The sequence below is a fragment of the Giraffa tippelskirchi genome, chromosome 8 (assembly GCF_054371585.1).
Source record: "Giraffa tippelskirchi isolate mGirTip1 chromosome 8, T2T-mGirTip1v1.2.pri, whole genome shotgun sequence".
Classification (NCBI taxonomy): domain Eukaryota; kingdom Metazoa; phylum Chordata; class Mammalia; order Artiodactyla; family Giraffidae; genus Giraffa; species Giraffa tippelskirchi.
This window is the reverse complement of record NC_137282.1, coordinates 120,685,180-120,705,936: the sequence shown is the minus strand read 5'-3', so window position 1 is coordinate 120,705,936 and position 20,757 is coordinate 120,685,180. Positions and strand designations below refer to the sequence as shown.

General features: G+C 44.9%; 1 protein-coding gene across 11 annotated transcripts in view; it reads right to left on the bottom strand.

Annotated features, from left to right (window-relative positions):
- DST (dystonin) overlaps window positions 1-20,757 on the bottom strand; it is a 512,241-nt gene that overhangs the window by 98,895 nt on the left and 392,589 nt on the right. For all 11 annotated transcript variants that reach the window (XM_081519063.1, XM_081519065.1, XM_081519069.1 and 8 more), the window contains 10 exons: window positions 19,339-19,656; window positions 16,100-16,266; window positions 14,067-14,223; window positions 12,631-12,757; window positions 10,284-10,346; window positions 9,357-9,598; window positions 8,379-8,508; window positions 5,534-5,733; window positions 3,651-4,146; window positions 166-1,637 (listed from right to left, as the gene is read on the bottom strand). In XM_081519063.1, the coding sequence (XP_081375189.1) occupies window positions 166-1,637; window positions 3,651-4,146; window positions 5,534-5,733; window positions 8,379-8,508; window positions 9,357-9,598; window positions 10,284-10,346; window positions 12,631-12,757; window positions 14,067-14,223; window positions 16,100-16,266; window positions 19,339-19,656 (3,372 nt within the window). The remainder of the gene's footprint in view (window positions 1-165; window positions 1,638-3,650; window positions 4,147-5,533; window positions 5,734-8,378; window positions 8,509-9,356; window positions 9,599-10,283; window positions 10,347-12,630; window positions 12,758-14,066; window positions 14,224-16,099; window positions 16,267-19,338; window positions 19,657-20,757) is intronic.

Genomic DNA, 20,757 nt, shown 5'->3' with positions numbered 1-20,757 from the left:
TTTTTTGGTCACACTGCAAGATATCTGGGATTTCAGTTCCCTGACCAGGGATCAAACCAGTGCCCCCTGCAGCAGAAGCACAGTCTTAACCACTGGGCCAGCGGGAAGTCCCCAGTCACATCTCTGAGTAACCAAAATGCAGAATAAAAAGGAAGCATTCCCTACCTTGAACACATCGAGTTGTTGATTAATTGTCTCCGTTTCCATGCCGACGGGGCCTTGAGACTCCTCAAGCTCCTCCGCCTTCTGGAGCAGAGTGGAAAACTCCTGGAGTTTGGTGTAGAATTCCTCAAGGCGCACAATGGTCCCTTCGACCTGCTCTTTCCTGGCTTGTGCGCGGTCCCAGAGCTTGTTGCACTGTTTGCTTAAAGCCTCCAGGTCCCGTTTGATGCCGACAAGGTCGGGAGAGGCTTCCTCCGTGGCCAGCATCATCTTGCAGGTCTTGTTGGCGTTGGTGTTGTTTGCGATGAGCGCTTCCAGCTTCTCCAGGAAGGCTCTGATGGCCTCCTTCTGCTTCTGCAGCGTCTCCGCGTCTCTCCCCACTGGGGCCATGCCGTCCAGCTCATCATCAAACTCCGTGAACTGAGAAAACATCTCTCGGATGGTGTTCTGGAAATGGCCAATGCCCTGAAGCTTGGTTTCTAAGAAAGAGCACTTGTCGTCCACCTGCTGGCTGAGGGCGCTGTGCTCCTGCGCTAAGGTCTCCGCTTGGAGCAGTACCTCGGAGGTGCCCTTGGAGTCGGAGGCCTCCGCCACGAGGTCCCGGGCCAGCCCCTGGACCAGATCCACCTGTGACTTCAAAGTCTGGAGGGCTTTCTGCTGGGTCTGCAACACAGTCAGGGACTTGCTGCTGTGAGCCTGGGGCCCCAGGGAGTCGTGCACCGCAAGCTGTTCCTTTGCACCCTGAAGCTGCCGCTGGGCTTCTCTGGAAACTTCCTGGAACTCTTTAAACTTCTGGGCCATGTTCTCGAGGGAGAATTTCTTCCTGTGCACCTGCTCGGTGACCACGTCCACCTGCTGGAGCAGGCGCTCCTTCTCCTCTGCCACCACCTCTTGGTCCGCCTCACAGATGCCGAGCAGGCTGCCGGCTGCGCCGCTCAGCTGCTCCACCAGCCCGAAATGCTGGTCCATCTCCTTCTGCAGAGCCTTCAGCTGCGCGAGGGCGTTCTCCGTCTCAGCAGGATCCAAGGTACACTTGATTTCCTCGAGGCTGCCTTGACATCTGTCTATCCATGGCCTGAGCGTGTCCACATGTTCTTTATACTTGAGGGCTTTCTCCAGCGTGTCCTTCACCCTGTCTTCTCTGTCCTTCACCTGCTTCTGCAATCCATCCCAGTTGGTTTTAATAGTGTTCAGCTGTAACTGTAAGGCTACCTTCTCAGACCCTTGGGTTTTTAGTAACAGGTTTTCACCTTCCGCAATGGTTTTCTCATAAAGGTGAGACTGGGCGGTCAGCGTTTTCCGGAAGTCTTTCTGATCTTTCACTAATGACTCCAAGACCTCGACTCTGGCGGATATCGGGGGAGACTTGTTTTGTTCTTCCTTCTTGGTATCCAGCCAAGCCTCGAAATCTCTAGACATTTGCTGAAATTGGTGAGAGCTGGCACAGGCTGACTGAAGGTGCTCAACATGGGTCTCTAAAAAATGAAATCACAGACAGGTTTATTTTACATCAAAATGCTGAATGAACCTGCGAAAAGCCACAGTAAAAACCACCAAATAAAAACACAGAATAATCTAAATGCAAAGGCTGCTAGCACTGACATTACGCACAGAGAGGGTGGGAGGGCTGTGTAAGGAGAGAGAGCTTCGTGGCTGGATGCACAGCCACGTCTATCCCACGGCAGAGAAGCGACTACTGTTCAAAGCTCCAGGTGATGCTGATAAACAATTCATCCCTTATCAGCTGTGACCTTTCCACCTCTGTGATTTTCTCCCCCCTTTCGCCGCACAGCATGCAGGATCTCAGTCCCCGGACCAGGGACTGAACCTGTGTCCCCTGCGTTGGGAGTGAGAAACCTTAACCACTGGAGCACCAGGGACGTCCCCGCCTGTGTAATTTCTACCCATCACTTGGGCAAAATAAGGCAGTTTGCGGGGACGACAGGGTTCTGGGTTTCAGGGTTCTGGGTTTCAACCAGCCTGTTACGCGCTGCAGGGCCCGGGCAAACGACTGCAGCAGGAGGTCTCATTTCCCCAAGTCTGAGCCAGCAGCACCGACAAGAAGCTGTCTCGGGAGTAAGGGGCCCACGCGTGCACTGAGCCGAACGCCAGCCACGCAACAGGGCTCCTGACAAGGGTCATCATCACTGTGGTCGTCACAGCTCGCATCTGCTACCCGTGTCTCATCAGAATCAAGGAGCAAGCCTGAAACGGCTGCTCTGTCAGTAAACAAATCCCATCCATGATTAAACACACACCCTGGGTGCCGGGCGTCACTCTGCCAACGGCACACTGAAGCCCGCGCACTCCTTTGTCCGGCCCTGCTCGGCCCAGAAACACCGCGGCCTCAAACCACCCGGCTCAGGGCCCAGGGCCACGGACAGCCGCCGCGGCGGGCGACAGAGCAACGGGCAGGATGGCTCGCCGCCACGTGGCTCTCGGGAGAAGCTCCCGTGAGCGAGCCGGATGAACTAACTGCGGGCCAGAAGATGAGACCAAGCCTCTCTGATAACTGTTCACCTCCTTTCCCGGTGAAACAAAACTGTGACATAGCGTAGATGTCTACACTTTTAAAACTAATTTTTTTAATTTTTTTTACTAGTTTCTTTAAATTGAAGTATAGGTGATTTACGAAGTTGTGTTAACTTCCACTCTAGAGCAAAGTGATTCAGGTTTACATGTATACACATTCTGTTTCATATGCTTTATCGTTATGGTTTATCCCAGGACACTGAATACAGTTCCCTGTGCTATACAGCAGGACTCTGCTGTATATCCATTCTATGTTATATCCTACGATAAACCATCATGGAAAAGAATATTTAAAAAGAACCTGTGTGTGTGTGTGTGTGTGTGTGTGTGTGTGTGTGTGTGTAAAACTGAATCACAGGCTTCCTAGGTGGCTCAGGGGAATCCGCCTGCCAATGCAGGAGACTTGGGAGACACGGGTTCGATCCCTGGGTGGGGAAGATCCTCTGGAGGAGGAAATGGCAACCCTCTCCAGTATTCTTGCCAAGAAAATCCCACGGACAGAGGAGCCTGGCGGGCTACCAGTCCATGGGGTCACAGAGAGTCGAGGACGACTGAGCACATGTGCGTAGCTGAATCACTCAGCTGCACAACACTGCAAATTAACTGAACTCCACCCCACTCCATCACTCCCCTATCCCTCTCCCCTTGGCGCTGTCAAGCCTATCCTGTCTGTGAGTTTGTGAAAACCAATCGGGGGCACCTGAGATGTTCCCGGGCCAGCTGTGCGGTGGCCGGCGCCCACACGGTATCCCCCCGGATCGGCACAGACCCCCCACCACGCCGTGTGCAAGTCGGCCAGGATCTGCCCTCCGCGTGCCCGAGACTGCCTCCTCCCATGCACTTCTCACTACGGGCAGGCTCTCTGTAGGGGCCGGATCTACCCGACAGTTTGGAAATGGCTTGCCCGTGGACCCCTCTCTCTAGGACATACATGCCTTCCCAGAAGACACACACACCTGCTTTTTGCTCCAGATCCTTAAACGATCTCAAGATGCCGTCCAGCTGCCGACTGAGCTCTGCTTTCAGATACTCTTCTCGAACCAGGGCTGCCAGGTCCTCGCCCAGGGCCTGCGCCGCTCTGATCCGCTTCCCCTCCTGCTCTACCGCCTGCTTCAGCTTCTCGGCTGCTTCCAGCTGCTGGCTCATGGCCTCGGGCGGTGCGCTGCCGGCCACGCTGCTGCTGAGCTGACCATCCAGGTCGGCCAGCTTCTCGGACAGGCTTCTCAGCAGGCTTTGATACTGGGTGCTCTTCCCCACGGCCTGGTCGATCCGGTCACACCTGTCCCTCAGCTGGCCCGTGAGGCTGTCCCATTTCTGGGTCACGGCTGCCAGCTGCTCCTTCACAATCCCGTGGAAGGACGGGTGCTCCCCAGGTCTGTGTAGGATGCCCCGGCCAGCCGCGGTCAGCTGTTCATACTGAGGCTTCCTGGTATCGAACTCCTGCAGGAGAATCTAAGAGAAAGCACCAACGAGGGCCCCTAAGCACACATGTGACTGGAGAATGAGTTTCAGAAAACGTGGCTTTACGCTTCTATGCAGAAACGGTAGGTAATTATCTAGCTTTTATTTCTGCTTTTGTTACTGCTTTCCTAGTTTTTATTTCAAAGGCAGTGCAGTTATCATAAACTAAACCCAAAGGGCAATGCTGCTTCACATAGATAACACTTGGTCTAAAATAACATCCCCCAAAGGGGGAGAAAAAAAATATTTTTGCTAGTCTGGGGAGAAGGAAGAGAAATTCATGCACAAGCTCTCACACACAAAGGAAAACAATGAGTTTAGACAAGTTCACATCACCCTAACACCAAATTTGATTTTTTCCTACGTGTACTTCTCTTTTTACAGGAATTTTTTGAATGCTGTACAGCATTTTACACCAAAAAAAAAAAAAGCACAGTGATAACAGTATTAGGCTATACTGACTCATGATGCATTGATTTACACACATTCTTTTTAAACCTAAGACTGATGTATAGGCTTTTTTGTAAAGATTTAGCCAATACATCACATCATTCCAAGTGTGCGGGCTCACAGAGGCTTTCATTGTAAAATGATCTCCAAATTGTCCTTCTTTTAATATAATATTCTGTCTCTGGGAGACCACGGACAATTATTTCTCCGCAAATGTTTCTTTACATCTTTTGTCTCCAACCTATTCAGATGAAGAGCGTACAAGCCTAGGACAGCATGTGACTCAACTGCCTGGGCTGATTTGTATTTTCAGAGTATGGATCACCCTCCCTGCGCTGAAACCACCACCCGCACAGAAAGAAGTTCCCCGAGACCCCGGGGGCACTTATGCGATCACGTCTGGCTCACATTTTATTAGTTTTTTCCCCGTGTAGGTTTATCTGCTCGTAGTCAGATGAGTCTAACTAACCTTGTGGGTTTCAAGGTTCCCTCTCTGCCTGCCTCCTTTCTCCTCCCCGCCAACTCCAGGCTGTTCTGGACGACCTTTATAAGCTTCATTATCTACTACCACGATCAAAATGAATCAAACTCCAAAGGAGTCATTTCTAAACAACATACTAGGTTCTCATAAAAATGCTATTGCTTATGCAATCACATTAATACTTCAAAGAAGGTCCTCTTTAACAGGGGTCTGTACAAACCACAACACGACTGAGACAGTCAAGGGACCCGACTGTCCGTGGGCCTGGTGGACCACTCGGGGATGCTCCAGCGCTTTGCTCCTCTGAGGTCCCCATCAGCATCACCCTAGTACCTCACAGGCGTCTGATACATTACAGATGCTCGCCCAGGCAGGTAGAGCACGTACTGTCCAGCGCTAATATCTCTCTCATGAAAACACCCATCTTGTTAACCCACGGAGCCTCACCTGCACTTGCTGTCTCTGTGTGTTCAGCATATTCGGGTCGATTGACAAGGGCCCAAGGACACTGACCATCAGTTCCTTCTCCACAAGCCACTGCTTTAACTGAGCCTCCACAGTCTGGAACTGGATTAGATTATTTGAGGATTCTTCCAGCTTTTGTTGTCTATCAACTGTCAATTGATTGAGTTCTTGCCACTTAGAATCTAAAAAAAAAAAAAAGATAAAGGATGCAACAGAGGTTTGGTTTTTGTACATTTAACACAACTATATCTTAATGAAGATTACATAACAGAACTCAAAAGGATCCCCAGTGACCATCATTCTACCCTCATGACTCTCCCCATATAGTCTATTAAGGCCTAACCTAAGGGCGCATTGCATTTAACAATACAGATTTTATGGTCCTGAGGGTTGTATGTCAGCTGAAGTATAAGAAAAATGAACTTGAATCTGATTTTGGAAGATGTCGTAAATTATGGGATACTCCTAAGAAACCTCACTCCTTCCAGAAGTCCTACAGAGTTTGTTTCTTCACCTAGAACTGACCTACTAGAACAATGAACGTATATTCTTTTCTTTAATAGCAAACTTTCAGTGACCAGTTCGAGGTAAGTGACTCCCAAGTACGTGTACCCACAGCCAACTATGCCCTTCTATGCAAACCAGCAGCCAGCTGCTCGGAAGTTACACTAAGAAATCCCACCAACCCTTTAAACTCAACGTTGGGAAAAAAAAAAAAGCTATGATATTCCTATCTGAACGGGTAGATTTTTCCAGCTTTTAGATTTTTCCTGAAGTTTCTTCTCTCATACATCGTGAGATGCAATAGTTAGATTTCTTTCATGACACTCCTATGTCCTTGATCACCAAACCTTAAACCTGGTCCTTCCACTCCCAATACCTGAACGCCTTAAACCTGGTCCTTCCACTCCCAGTACCTGAACGTCACGTGGGTCCTGACGCTGTTTTGTCCAGACCAGTGGTTCTCAAACTGGAGCTACATCAGACACCCCTGGAGGGTCTGCTCACACAGGACCGGGCCCAACCCGGGGCCTGAGAAGCAGGTCTGAGCGAGGCCAGAAGGGGCACGTCTAACACGCCCCGGGGTGCTCAGCTCTTGCTGCCAGGAGCGTGTCACGTGCGCACCTAGACCACCAGCCGTCTACCCGGCTTCACCGCCACCCATGACCCTCAGCTTCAGCAAACTTGTCTTAAATAATCCCCCTTAGACATCACGAACATGTAACTCCTGGGCTCAAACCTCTCAATACTTCACCCCCATCATGCAGATGGCAAAATCTAACCACCTTTGCAGACCTGCAGAGTTTCCCAAAAACCGGCCCTTGTCTGCTCATCTGAGAGTGTCTGTCCTCCTCTCGTCTGTGCCTCTGACCTCATACCCTCATCCAAACTGGGTGGGTGCACGCGGGCCCTTCTGCCCACACACTCCAACCTGCCTTCACGACCCACTGGGTCTCACCCTCCACTAGGATGCCTGCCTGCTACCCCTGCCCACAGACAGCACGCTCCCTGAAGCCCGGAGTTACGACCATTCTTGAACACGAATCACTCAACAGTCACGGAAGCTGTGATGAGCTGTGACAGACTGTTTTTCAGCCAGCATAATATACCACAGAGCTGCTTTTCATACAACCCAACTCCCGAAACCTTCCCTAAACGACATCATTCTATATGGCCTGTTCTAGTCAGTCACAATCTGACAGCAAAACAATGCAAGTAAACACAAAAGAAGAAGACATATCAAAATCTTATCAGGAAGCTTTTTGAAATAGACATTCCTCACTCCCACCCCTATTTTAAAATGCTTTGATAATATTCTCCCAAGTAATTCTGATATTCTAGGTGACAGTCACTGAAATAGGGCCCAATTGATTATCAGGCAACAAGAGTTTCTATCAGAATAAACCTGTCAACATTCAGATCTTTTAGGATGACCTTTTTATTGCAGTAGAGTTGATTTACAGCGTTATGTCAGTTTCAGGCGTACAACAAAGTACATCAGTTACACGTGTCAGGGTGACTCTCATTCAATTGAAACCTACTTTGAAACTTCTAAGTTCATCACAGCATATCTAACCCTAAAGAAAGGACAAGGTTTCAATAAATATAAGCGAAATGGTAAACACATTCAGTGTGTGCCAGTGTCTGAGCTGCCCACACCCTGACTCACGGAACTCTGCAAACCGCACTGTAAGGTACAGAGAATGCCTACCGATACCATCACAATAAGGAAGGGGGGTGACATGGTAACAGGGACAGTGAAGGAAACACTGCACCTCCGAGGAGCGGGGCATACAGGGACAGGGCGCGAATGTCCACAGCGCTCTTCATGAAGAGCAAAGCCCAGGCCGCAGTGGGGAGCAGCCTCCACGGGCCTGGCAGCATGGAGCAGAGGCTGGCAGGGTCCCGCCGGGAACTCCGTGGCAGAAAAGGGCACCCATCTTTTCGAGACAAACAAACTAAAAGGACTCTCTATACTAAAATATAACAAAGCATAAAAAATGAGAAGCACCCAAAATCTAGTTAAAAAAAAGACCGTAAAGAGAACATGTGACTCAATGCACAGCGCTGTATTAACTCGTATCTACCTTCTTCATAAACATAAATTTCGTTACTGTGTTGAGTGACAAAAACAAAAGATATGCCAAGGCCCAGCCCCAGATAAAATGAAATGACACTTCCGAATTTGCAAAAATAGATTCTGAAACGTGGAAGCAAATCTCGAAGTCAGGGAGACTGTTGGATAGATGTTTTCTGATAAAGATTATGATTTTGTAAAAAATGCCGGGGCTTCTGTCCGAGGCCTCTGACGTCAGTGGTAACGTACCTATTTCCGTCAATGTCTGCTTCCACGTGGGGGCCTCTGGAGTGTCTGGGTTCTCCTCCAGCAGCTCCGTCAGCTTGTCTTTCAGCTCCTGCACTTTGTTTACATTTTGCTTCAGTTCTGCCTCAAACAACTAACGAGGAAATAAAAAAAAAGTAACTGTGTTAAAGTACGTCAACATCAAAAGACAAAGACACAATTATAATAGAGCACATTTTTCTCTAACACGACCAAAATAGGGGAAAATATCCACAGTCAGAGGTTGAAGTGAGTGAGGACCGGATTCAGGAGCCAATTATATTTTCTTTTCCTCTTTGTAACTAGTCTTCAACGAGCTGAGAAAAGAACCCCAAAGAGGAATGTGAGAGCTCGCCCCACCAGGAAGAATTTCATATTTTCTCAAATCCCTTTGGAAAAAGGAAGATGACACCACTAAGACGGTAATTAACCAGAAAATCAGTCTTGAGAGAGGCTGCAAGATTTGAGACTCTTAGTGAATGAGCACCGTTTGGATAACACATTATAGAGCTCAGAGATAAGTTAGTCATCTGGAGACATTTTTGTCAGCGCTGCCAGTGTACAGAACCATTTTTCTAACCCTGACAGCTGTAGAAAGAAATACTGTCTATTAAAGAAAGGGCAAGTGTGAGCTCCCCTATTTTATACTGGACAGAACAGACTCCTAACACACCTAGCCCTTAAGTGCATCTTTTCCAATAAGGACTGGTTAAAAGTCCAGACTTGAGCTGCAAAGTCAAAGTTGCTTGCACCCAGCAGCTCACTCATCTTTATAACATCTGTGGTTAAAAGCAAGTGACTGTTAGGCTCCATCTCTACAGAAAGGCACGTCCAACAAAGCGGGCCCACGACTTGCTGAGGGTCACAGAGCAGGAGACCAGAACCGGCTCATGAGTCCGAGGGCACATCCTGGGCCCTGATCAGCTCGCTTGTGTCTCCCGAAAACGGGCCCGCAGACGATACCTTGTTCTGTTCGACTTGGCTTTTCACGGCCTCGGTGTCCGTAGGTGTTGGCGCCTGACGCCACTTCGTGGCAGTGGTGTTCATGGTCTGCAGCCACTGCATCATGGCGCTGGACTCCTCCTGAGCCTTCTGCAGCCTGGAGAGTTTGGTGCTCAGTTCGCCTATTTTGTCCTTAAGCAAGAGGCCAAGGTCTTCATAGCCATGGCTTATGTCAGTCATATCCTTTTTAATGGATGTTAAGCCTAAATGCAAGAAAAAAAGAAAATAATACTGATACATTTTCAGGGTATTTAGAGCTCTAGAAATAAAAATTGGTTTTATGTGCTATTTCCTTCTGTTGGGTTGGTCAAAAGTTTGTTAGGGTTCTTCCATAAGATGTTACTGAAAAACCTGAACAAACTATTTTGGCCAACTCAATACATGGTCAAAATTAAGTCTGCTATGATAAAGTCATCGAGTTTTTAGAACTGAAATGTTACTATCATCTTACAATGCTACTTCATGACCAATACATTAGGGACACAGCATAATACCAGTGAAATGAGATAGATATTTTAAATGGAATAAACTACACAAACCATAAAATGTTACATACTAATTCCTCAGGCATCAAATTAAAAAATAGCTCAAATAATGTTATCCCATAAGTGAGAAAATATCTCAAATTAACCCAAAAGAAGGAAACATAAACCAAATGCCAAACTGAATGACCAGATTTTACCTTCAAATGAACAAAATTGCATAGAATGTTATATAAATATGTTATCTATGGAGAACATGATTATTCTCATACCATTTTAATTCAAAGTTTGAAATTTTGACATAGCTACTTTTTATCCCTAAAAATATTTTCTCTTTCTCAAAAAAAAAAAAGAAAAAAACAAAACCAAGTTATTTAATCAAGAAGCATTTAAAGTTACTATTTACCTTTATTTGCCAAAATTTCCTGAGTATCTGTGGCCATTCCTTCACCATTTAATATTACTCCACCTGCAAAAGTATTAAAACTGAAGTCATCATAGACTTCTGTCATATTACATGTGCATTAATAGCAGGTGGCATTAAAAAAAAATAGGTGCTCAGTTGTGTCAGACTCTTTGCAACCCCATGGACTGTAGCCCGCCAGGCTCCTCTGTCCATGGAATTCTCGGGGCAAGAATACTGGACTGAGTTGCTATTCCCTTCTTCAGGGAATCTTCCCAACCCAGGGATCAAACCCAGGCTTCCTGCATTGCAGGCAGATTCTTTACCATCTGAGCCACCAGGGAAGTCCAGGTGGCATTAAAGCAAACCCCATAAACAGTAAGTATTTTTAAATGTTATTATATTTAAAAATTTAAAATACTGATTCAATTTCAAAATCAAACGAAGGTTTAAAAGATCAAGCTATGTCTTCTCTTCTGCATAAAATTTACTCCTAAAGTGGTAACATGATCAATTTAAACTCCAGAGTTTCAGAAACTTTAGATTATTGATACATTAATCATTAACTATTCATCTATAAGACAATTTCGGGGTAATGTTGCTTTAATGCTGAAGTTATTTTAGTGATACAGTCACTGAAGCACAGAAGCTAGTTACAGCGTGTATTGCTTGGAGCATAAATGCCTGATGGACAGGAGAACATCCATCTCAATGTAAGGAACTGAAATTGTCTGCTGCAGTGACAGTCTTTTCATGGGTTTAATGGAGGCGGAATAATGTGAAAAGACATGAAAGAAACGTCAGAAGTAAAAGAAACCATGCTGTATCAACACAGGGAGAGGAGGCACAGGAGCTGGGCTCCTGGGCCCTGGTGTACATCTCACCCGAGCTTACAGCCCAGCCCACTGATGACCCTGTGAGTCTGCACAGCTGCATCTAGCCCTCCCTGCTGCTGGGGAGAGGAAGACCTGGCTCACGAAACCCCAGTGGGAATTAAAGACAGTCACCCTACTGCCTAGAAATAGGAACGGCTCCGTGAGTGGTAGTAACTATTTCTCTTTAATTCTATAAGCATCTAGCATTGGTATCTTTTTCATAGTCAAAATATTTTTTAAAAAATCAATTAAGACTTTCTCATGTAAGCCTTGGCTCTCTCTCCAAAACACATTTCCCCCAACTAAACACACAAGAACAAGTCTGAACAAAAACACTTAAATATCTGAATCTTAACCTAAGAGTTGTCCCCTTAAAAGAAAAATCACACACCATGGCATTTCAAATGGAAGTGAAAATGCCCTGTAGATACTCAAGGTTAATTTCTACCATGCTTGGGAGTTGTTACAGAGCAGGGAAAAATGTTTTTTGCTTATTACAAATACAAAGAGGACATGAAGAACTAATATAAAACACCACAGAATTCCTTCCCTTTAAAAAAAAAAAAACAAAACCTTGACATTTCAGGAAATCTGATCAGGAGAGAAAGGAGGGATCATCACATACATATACTGTGCGTGCTGCCGGAAATGGGATTAATAGAGCAGAATGCACAGTGGGGGAGAGGGGCCCAGCTGAACGCCAGCCTCACAATGGGGACAGTCGGGGGTGGAAAGAGCAGACAGACCACAGAGGATCCTCAGAAACTCTCGGAACAAAGATGCGAGATCTCCCTGCAGTCTACTCTTGGATTATTTCAAACCTGATAGTGACAACGATATAAATATGTTTTCAACTTAAAACCCTATCTACAACTTAAATTTTAGAACCCTTATTTATATAAGACTCTCCCTTTCTGTTGAGAAGCATGATAAAGACTGTGATTCAGACATGCTGGCTAACGTAAGACAGGACTGTTTTCTTTGGGAATAAAGGAATAAAGCAGATGGGAATAAATTAAGAGAGGTCCACTTAACAAAAAAAAAAAGCAAACCTGTTTCCTCCGCTTACCTCCCTCTTTCCTCCGCTTACCTCCCTCTTTCCCAGGAGACCAGACGCATTTCTTTATCAAATATTTCAAACAGAATTTCTACATTTCCATCAATGAAGGTAAAAACAAAGAAACTGGAATCCAATCTTTCCCCTTTCCCAATATAATGCTCCTTATTCTTACAGATGAATTTGGCTACATTTTAAATCGCACTGAAACCTAAGCGATCTGACATCTGAACAGTGCAGACACTTTTCCTTGGTACCATTTAGTGTGTTTAGACACGTCATATGTGTTGTCACTTTCCCTTTGTATTTCTGAGGTTATTTTATGCATTAATTAAAAGAAATAACATACACACATGAAATAAACACGGGTGGACCCAATTCTTAGGGGTTTTCCCACAAATGTAAACAAGGCACATACCTGACTTTGCTGCCGCTATGGCCTTCGCGGGGGTTGTTACAGCGCTTATTAAGTTACATAGAGAGTTCCCGCTGTTGCTGACTTTCTGAATCTCTGGTGTTTTTAAGGTCCACTTCTCCTGTAGTTTCTTGAGATATAAAAATACATTATTTTTCAGTCTTAGTAATCTTTTCCAACTTACACATTATAATTTAGGGTCTTAAACATATCTTAAAACAGCGACGATTGTGGCTTCTGACTTATGGGAGAGTGGATGGAAGAGAAGGATAGCATCTCTATTCGTTCCAACAGCCCAGGTGACTGTTAACGCTGTTGGCAGTGAGGAGCGGGGTCGGGTCCATCCTGAATTCTGCTCCCAGCCACAGTGGAGGCCGGGCTACCCCCAGCTGCCACAAGTTCCAAAGTAACTGTCAACTGTAAGTCTGCAAACTGTACTAGGCGACAGCCAAGCTACAAGAAGAGATGTACTAGAAACTGTTCTTAAAAATGTAAACTCAGCATTCCACTTAACAGTGAATTTTAATTATCAAAATTTCAATGAATTTTTTAATATCTAAAACTCATCCTATTATTTTCTTCCAGCATTGGAATCAATAAACAGAACATACACTTTTTAACTTCAAATAGTACATAACAAAGGAGATTCAAGCAACCCAACAAAATTTTAAAAAGAAAAATTAGACTACATGGTGAGCTTCAAACATACAATAAACAGGTGGAATAAATGTAAGGACAAAAGAAAAACAACAAACGTGCATATGTTAAATAATAAGATTCAAAGTAGAAATACCTGTATTTTTACATAAAGCATATAAATGATGAATAGTCAAAATACGCATGTATATCTACTCAAATTATACATACCTAAAACCATCACAAAAAGAATAAAAATAATGAAATCATAGAAAGGTACTAGATAAATATCACTCAATAGCAAACAAAAATAAGGTAAAAACTTCAGTGAATTTTAAAAAATACACAACTCCACAAATTTGGAGTAGAAATCTTGCCATAACTGGTCTTAAGTTTTAGACCTGAGTCAGATGACAAAATATTCAAATAACTTCTATCTTCAGATACTGGTTGGAGTGATTATGTCCAAACTAGGGCAAAATGCAGAATTGAAGAAAAGCATCTCTTATTAACATTATGAGAAACAGTATAAAAAACAACTGAGTTGTAGGGGAAAGAAACTTGGACCACTTAGCAACTCACTAACACGTCGCTGTAAAAAGCAAACAGACGGCAAGTCTGTGTCCTTTAAAAGGTTCACTTAAACCCATGTCATGATTTCCAAATTTCACCAAAATACACTGCATATTCATGAAGATCTAACATGAATAGGAAGCCTCTATCCCTATTCCTATGAAAAGGAAACCTATCATTCCTAACATCGGCAAATGAGAACTTGGTATCAAATACGGACAGTGATTCACCTTAGTTTCTTCCAAAGATTTCTGCAAATCTTCTGCACCAAAAGAAGGCTGCACAACGGGAACTCTTTCTGTGGTTTCTTTTATCCATGATTTTAATGATTTAACCAGGACTTGAAAGGCACCCATCTGTTCTTGACAAGAAGATACTGCTTCTTTTCTAGATCACAAACATCATTGATGAATTTAAGCCACAAAGAGAGATACTCCAAAGGACTCATAACTAATAAACAAATTATTACTTCTATATCAGATTTAACATTAAGGAAAAAAAATCTTCGCCCATGCACATGCCAACCCTCACATATAGGAGGAAAGATTTCCTAGGTGGCAAGTGAAATCAGTGAAGTCCTTGTCTATATTTTCAGTGGAGTCCGTAGATCAAGACAGAACAGCTATGATGTCTGTAACCCATATGGAACAGCTCTCTACAGTGCTACACAAACTCTAAAGGCCGTATAAACATCTTTTAACATGATTTAGAGTCAGTGTGCTTTGATCTGTCTGCTTTATACGGTGCTGAACGCCAGCAGGCTGAGAACCAGAAGGGAAACGCAAGTCACCGACATGAGGGAAACACAGCGCCACCCAGTGGTATCTATGCTGCGTTACAGTCAAGTTCAGTTCAGTTCAGTCGCTCAGTCGTGTCCAACTCTTTGTGACCCCATGGACTGCAGCACGCTAGGCCTCCCTGTCCATCACCAACTCTCGGAGCTTGCTCAAACTCATGTCCATCGAGTAGGTGATGCCATCCAGACATTTCATCCTGTGCTGTCAATTTAGTGGATGCGTAAACTGGTCTTCAATGGACATGAACTTGGACAAACACCAGGAGACGTTGAGGAACAGGGAAGCCTGGCATGCTGCAGTCCACGGGGTCGTGAAGAGGTGGACGTGAATCAGCAACTGAACGACAATTGGGTCTTTAGAGAGGACAGGACTGAGTTTCTAAAACACAAGGTGAGACCTAGTGATGCTGAATTTTAATGGACAGGCCCCCCGACAGGCACTCAGAAAGTTCCACGGTGAACTGTACACAGATCTCCCTGGACACTCAGCACCAGAGATGGAGGGCACCACTTGGCACATGCACAGCTCTGAGGACACGTCTGGTATCTGGATTTGGTCCCTGGATACTTTGTGGATGGTGTGTGTGCATGTGCAGGGCTGTGGATTATCGGCAGAGAGTCCGTGGCTGCTAAACTAATCACTAAGGACCACGCGGTTTTACCACTGGGTCCATTTGACAGAAAAACCAACCTATAGTTTCCCCAGGGAAACCAAGATTATTCCTTCTGTGTGATGTGAACTAAACGGGGTGGAAATGATAGCTCTATGAGTAGTTCCCACAGCACGCAAAAGTTTCAGGTAGAGAATTCTAAAGAAGTAAAAAGAGTTGAAAGAGAAATGGTTACTTTCTGTCTTTGGGGGGTGCTTCTGTATGAGCTCTGGCAAAGCCAGGTATATATTTTAAACTAGCATGAGATCAACAGTATATTCAATAAAAGTTCAGTCACAAGGCTCACCCCTGTGCAGCTTTTCACCTTAATTTAGGTTCACTTTTGTATCTTGTTTGTTCATGGAATCATGTCTCATATACAACTCCTTAAAAAGCAAACTACTTTTTAAAAAAAAGGCATCAAGCACTATACTGGATTGATGCATAGTTTCTGAACTGAGTCCAGAAAGCCATGGCCACTGGCTATCTTTCAAGGTTATTTCAAGGTTTTTGCTGAAGGTTTTAGACTAAAGGAAGTTTAGACTGTTTTCAGTAAAACACTACCACTGCCGTGCTCCTCACGTAATGCTTTCTACTTTCATTTAAGAATAATTTATTTTCCCTCCTAAATAATTTAACAAAAATACACTTCATTTTAACAGCAAAAGAATTAGCAACATAGAAGTACTTATAAAGCAGCCCTATGCTTATTTTCAAGTTTCCAAAACTGTTCCAGGTATCTGTGTAAGGAAATAAAAATCATGCATTCCAATTAGCATCAAGTGGAATAAAATTCAGTGTCTTAAGTGGTGCTTACTTTTCTTTGACAGTGTCCTCCATTTCCTTGAATTTCTTTGACAAATTATTTGTTTTTTCAAAAACCAGAGCCTTATCCCCTGGCAAGCCATGGCTGGAGATCTCCTTTAAGAGATTCTGCAAAACTTCCAGATCTTTCTTGCGTTCTAGCAATTCAGATGTTGATTCCTACAAAACATCAACATGAGATGTTGCTGCAGACACAGAGAACAGACTCGTGGGTGCCAAAGGGGAGGGGGTCGGGGAGGGGTGGGGTGGGGGTTTGAGATCAGCAGAGGCAGACTCTTATACGCAGAAGGATAAACAGGGTCCTACTGCGCAGCACGGAGAACCTTAGTACCTGATGATAAACCACGATGGAAAAGAATATGGAAAAGAACATACATATTTGTATATATACACAAATACCCTTTTTCAACAACAGGAGAGATGACTTTACACATGGACATCACCAAATGGCCAATACCGAAATCAAATTGATTCCATTCTTTGTAGCCGAAGATGGAGAAGCCGTAAACAGTCAGCAAAACAAGACCTGGAGCTGACTGTGGCTCAGATCAACAGCTTCTCATAGCAAAATTCAGGCTTAAACTAAAGAAAGTGGGGGAAACCACTAGGCCAGCCAGGTATGAATTAAATCAAATCCCCTATGAATATGCAGCAGAGGTAACGAATAGATTCAAGGGATCAGAACTTGTAAACACTGTGCCTGAAGAACTATGGATGGAGGTCTGTAATACTGTATAGGAGGCAGCAAACAAAACCATCCCAAAGAAAAAGAAAAGCAAGAAGGTGAAGTGGTCATCTGAGGAGGCCTCACAAAGAGCAAAAGGGAGAAGAGAAGTGAAAAGCAAGGGAGAAAGGGAAAGGTATATCCAACTAAACGCAGATTTCCAAAGAACAGCACGGAGAGACAAGGCCTTCTTCAATGATTCGTGTATAAAACTAGAAGAAAACAGCAGAAGGGGAAACACTAGAGATCTCTTCAGGAGAACTGGAGATACCAAGGGGTCATTTTGCCCAAAGATGGGCACAGGAAAGGACATAAAGAGCAGAGACCTAGCAGACGCTGAAGAGATCAAGAAGAGATGGAAAGAATACACAGAAAAACTGTGTAAAAAAGATCCAGATGAACTGGGTGACTACGATGGTGTGATCAGCCACCCAGAGCCAGACATTCTGGAGAGTGAAGCCAAGTGGGTCTGAGGAAGCACTGCTATTATCAAAGCTAGTGGATGCAACAGAATTCCAGTAGAACTGTTCAAGACCCTAAAGGATGATGCCATCAAGGTGCTGCATTCAGTATGTCAACAAATCTGGAAGACCCAGCAATGGCCACAGGACTGGAAAAGGTCAATCCTCATCCCAATTCCCAAGAAGAGTAATACTAAAGAATGTGCTAACCATTGGACAGTTGCACCATCTCCCATGCAAGTAAGGCCATGCTTAAAATCTTGCATGCTAGGCTTCAGCATTATGTGAACCAAGAACTTCTAGATGTCCAAGCTGGGTTTAGAAAAGGAAGAGGGACCAGAGATCAAATTGCCAACATTTGCTGGATCATAGAGAAAGCGAAGGAATTCCAGAAAAATATCTACCTCTGTTTCATTGATTAAGCCAAAGAATTTGACTGTATGGATCATAATAAATTGTGGAAAGCTCTTAAAGAGATAGGAATACCAGACCACCTGACTTGTCTCCTGAGAAATCTGTATGCAGGTCAAGAAGCAACAGTTAGAACCCCGTATGAAACAACTGACTGGTTCAAGATGAAGAAAGGAGTACAACAGGGCTGTCTATTGTCACCATGTTTGTTTAATTCATATGCTGAGCACATTATGAGAAATGCTGGGCTGGATGAGTTACATACAAGCTGGAATCAAGATAGGCAGGAGAAACATCAACAACCTCAGATATGCAGATGATACTCTAATGGAAGAAAGTGAAAAGGAACAAAAGAACCTCTTGATGAGGGTGGAGGAGAGTGAAAGAGCCGGCTTAAAATCCAACATTCAAAAAACTAAGATCATGGCATCCAGCCCCATCACTTCATGGCAAATAGAGGGGAAAAAGTGGAAGGGGTGACAGATTTTCTCTTCTTGGGCTCTAAAATCACTGCAGATGGTGACTGCAGCCATGAAATCAGAAAATGCTTGCTTCTTGGCAGGAAAGCTATGACAAACCTAGAGAGTGTGCTGAAAAGCAGAGATATTACTCTGCCAACAAAGGTCTGTATAGTCAAGGCTGTGGTCCTCCCAGTGGTCATGTACAGTTGTGAGAGCTGGACCATAAAGAAGTCAGAGCTCCAAAGAATTGATGCCTTCCAACTATGGTGCTGGAGAAGACTCCTGAGAGTCCCTTGGACAGCAAGGAGATCAACCAGTCAATCTTAAGGGAAATCAACCTTGAACACTCGTTGGAAGGACTGATGCTCAAGTTGAAACTCCCATATTTTGGTCATCTGATGCAAACAGCTGACTCACTGGAAAAGACCCTGATGCTGGGGAAGACTGAGGGCAGAAGGAGAAGAGGGCGTCAGAGGACGAGATGGCTGGATGGCATCACTGATGCAATGGACATGAACTTGGGCAAACTTTGGGAGATGGTGAGGGACAGGGAGGCCTGGCGTGCTGCAGTCATGGGGTTGCAAAGAGTCAGATCTGACTGGGCGACTGAACACAACAACAACAACAACAACACACACACACACACATATAAAGCTGAGTTAGTTTGCTGTACAGCAGAAATTAACACAACACTGAAAATCAACTAGACTTCAGTAAGAAAAATAAAACAATATATAGGATGTTGCTAGATCTGCAAAGGGCATTCCATCAAGTTGTAGGTATGGGACGCAAATAACCCCACTCAGAATGTCACAGAACGATCCTGCCTATGATCTAAGTATAAACCAACAGGCAGGCAGGCTGTCTGAAAGAGAACATGGTGAACTTTAATTTAAAAATGCACTCTACATTCTACTCTGTGAGTTCTGGAATAAGATATGCATATTATCTATGATACACAGAAAATGAGAGATGGTGTTCACTTTCGGGCAATGAGCAGAGGCCTCAAGGAGGAGATGGGCTCTGAAGTTTTAAAGGAGAAAAGCAGGGATCTTTTCCAATCCATCAGCAATTTAACTGATGCCTGTTAATCGTAATTCTGCCTGTAAATGTATGTGCTTGTCTTGGCTGCTGATATACTTGATCAGCCTTGTGAATTCCACGGCAGACACACCTGCAAAAACTGAGACAGCTCAGTAACATCCTTCCCAGGAACATCGGCCTCAGTGAGAGCCTGGGTTTTGGCTTCTAAGAAGGTCTGGAGCTTTTCTGAGAGGTTCTCAAACCGCTCCACTTTGGTTTTGAGCTTCTCCATTTGGGCGAGTTTTTCTTTGTGTTTGTGACTTGCTTCTGCAAAGCGGAAGGCTAAGTCCTTCATCCTGGCCTGCAGCGAGGACGCGGTGGATGGGTCAGCGGTCTCCGTGAACCTCTCCACCTTCTCATTCATGGCGTTTATGCTGCTCTGTCGCCCCGCGATGTCCTGCTCCAGCATCTGAAATGAACCAAACGACGTCACAGGCTTGTAAAAATTACTATTCGTGACAACAGAAGCTTGAGCCACCTGTGACTATGGAAGCTAACGGGAGTGACAGACCAGCTGATGGGGTCCTGGAGCAAGCCAGCCCCCGCCCCGGCCAACCAGGGAGCCTGGAGACAGCTGGCCGGCTGCCCTGGAGACGCGGCAGGCGGCTGCCACTCAGCGACCCCGGGATCTCCCGCAGCCCAAGGATTAGCCACGCTCCTGGTTTTCCAAAGGCCAGACAACCACAAGACTGATCTGATTAACTCCTGGGCAGCGGGCTGAAGCTGGGCGAACAAACAGGACCCAGCATGCGGGGACACCCTCTGCCACGAGTGATGCTCAGGAAAGGTTCAAGCAGCCCCTCTCTGCTCCTTCATGGAATGGCGCTTCACACATGTGACTGTGCAAGCACTACTTCCACGCTGCTATACTCAGGGGACATCTCTTTATGCCTTAAATTCATCTTAAGTCTCCCCATCTTTGGAGCCTATCACACTTTTCTCAATATAACTTTTAACCGAGATATAACTGACATATATATAACGTTATGTTACAATAATGTTAAGCAGTAAATCAGTTTCAGCTGGACAACGTAATGGGGCTCCCCCGATGCCCCAGCAGGTCAAGAATCCGCCTCCAGTGCAGGAGTCACAGGAGATGTGGGTTCAAACCCGGGTCAGGAAGATCCCCTGGCAAAGGAAATGGCAACCCAGTATTCTCACCTGAAAACTCCCACAGACAGAGGAGCCTGGAGGGCTACAATTCAATGTGTCTGAAAGAGTCGGACATGACTAAGCGACTGAGTTCACACGTGCATATACCATGAAGATTCAATAGTTGGAAATATTGCTAGATGATCACCACAATAAGTCTAGGTAACGTCCACCACCACACCTCGTTACAATTCTTTTCCTGTGATAAAAACTTTTAAGATCTACTCTCTTAGTAACTTTACTACGATTATTTTTAATTTATCCAATATCAAGTGCTATTTTAGCCAGAGAACCCAATACTATACACAAGTTCAAGTTCTCAGGGAAAATAAGTCTCTGTTTTTCCCTAAAGAAAATT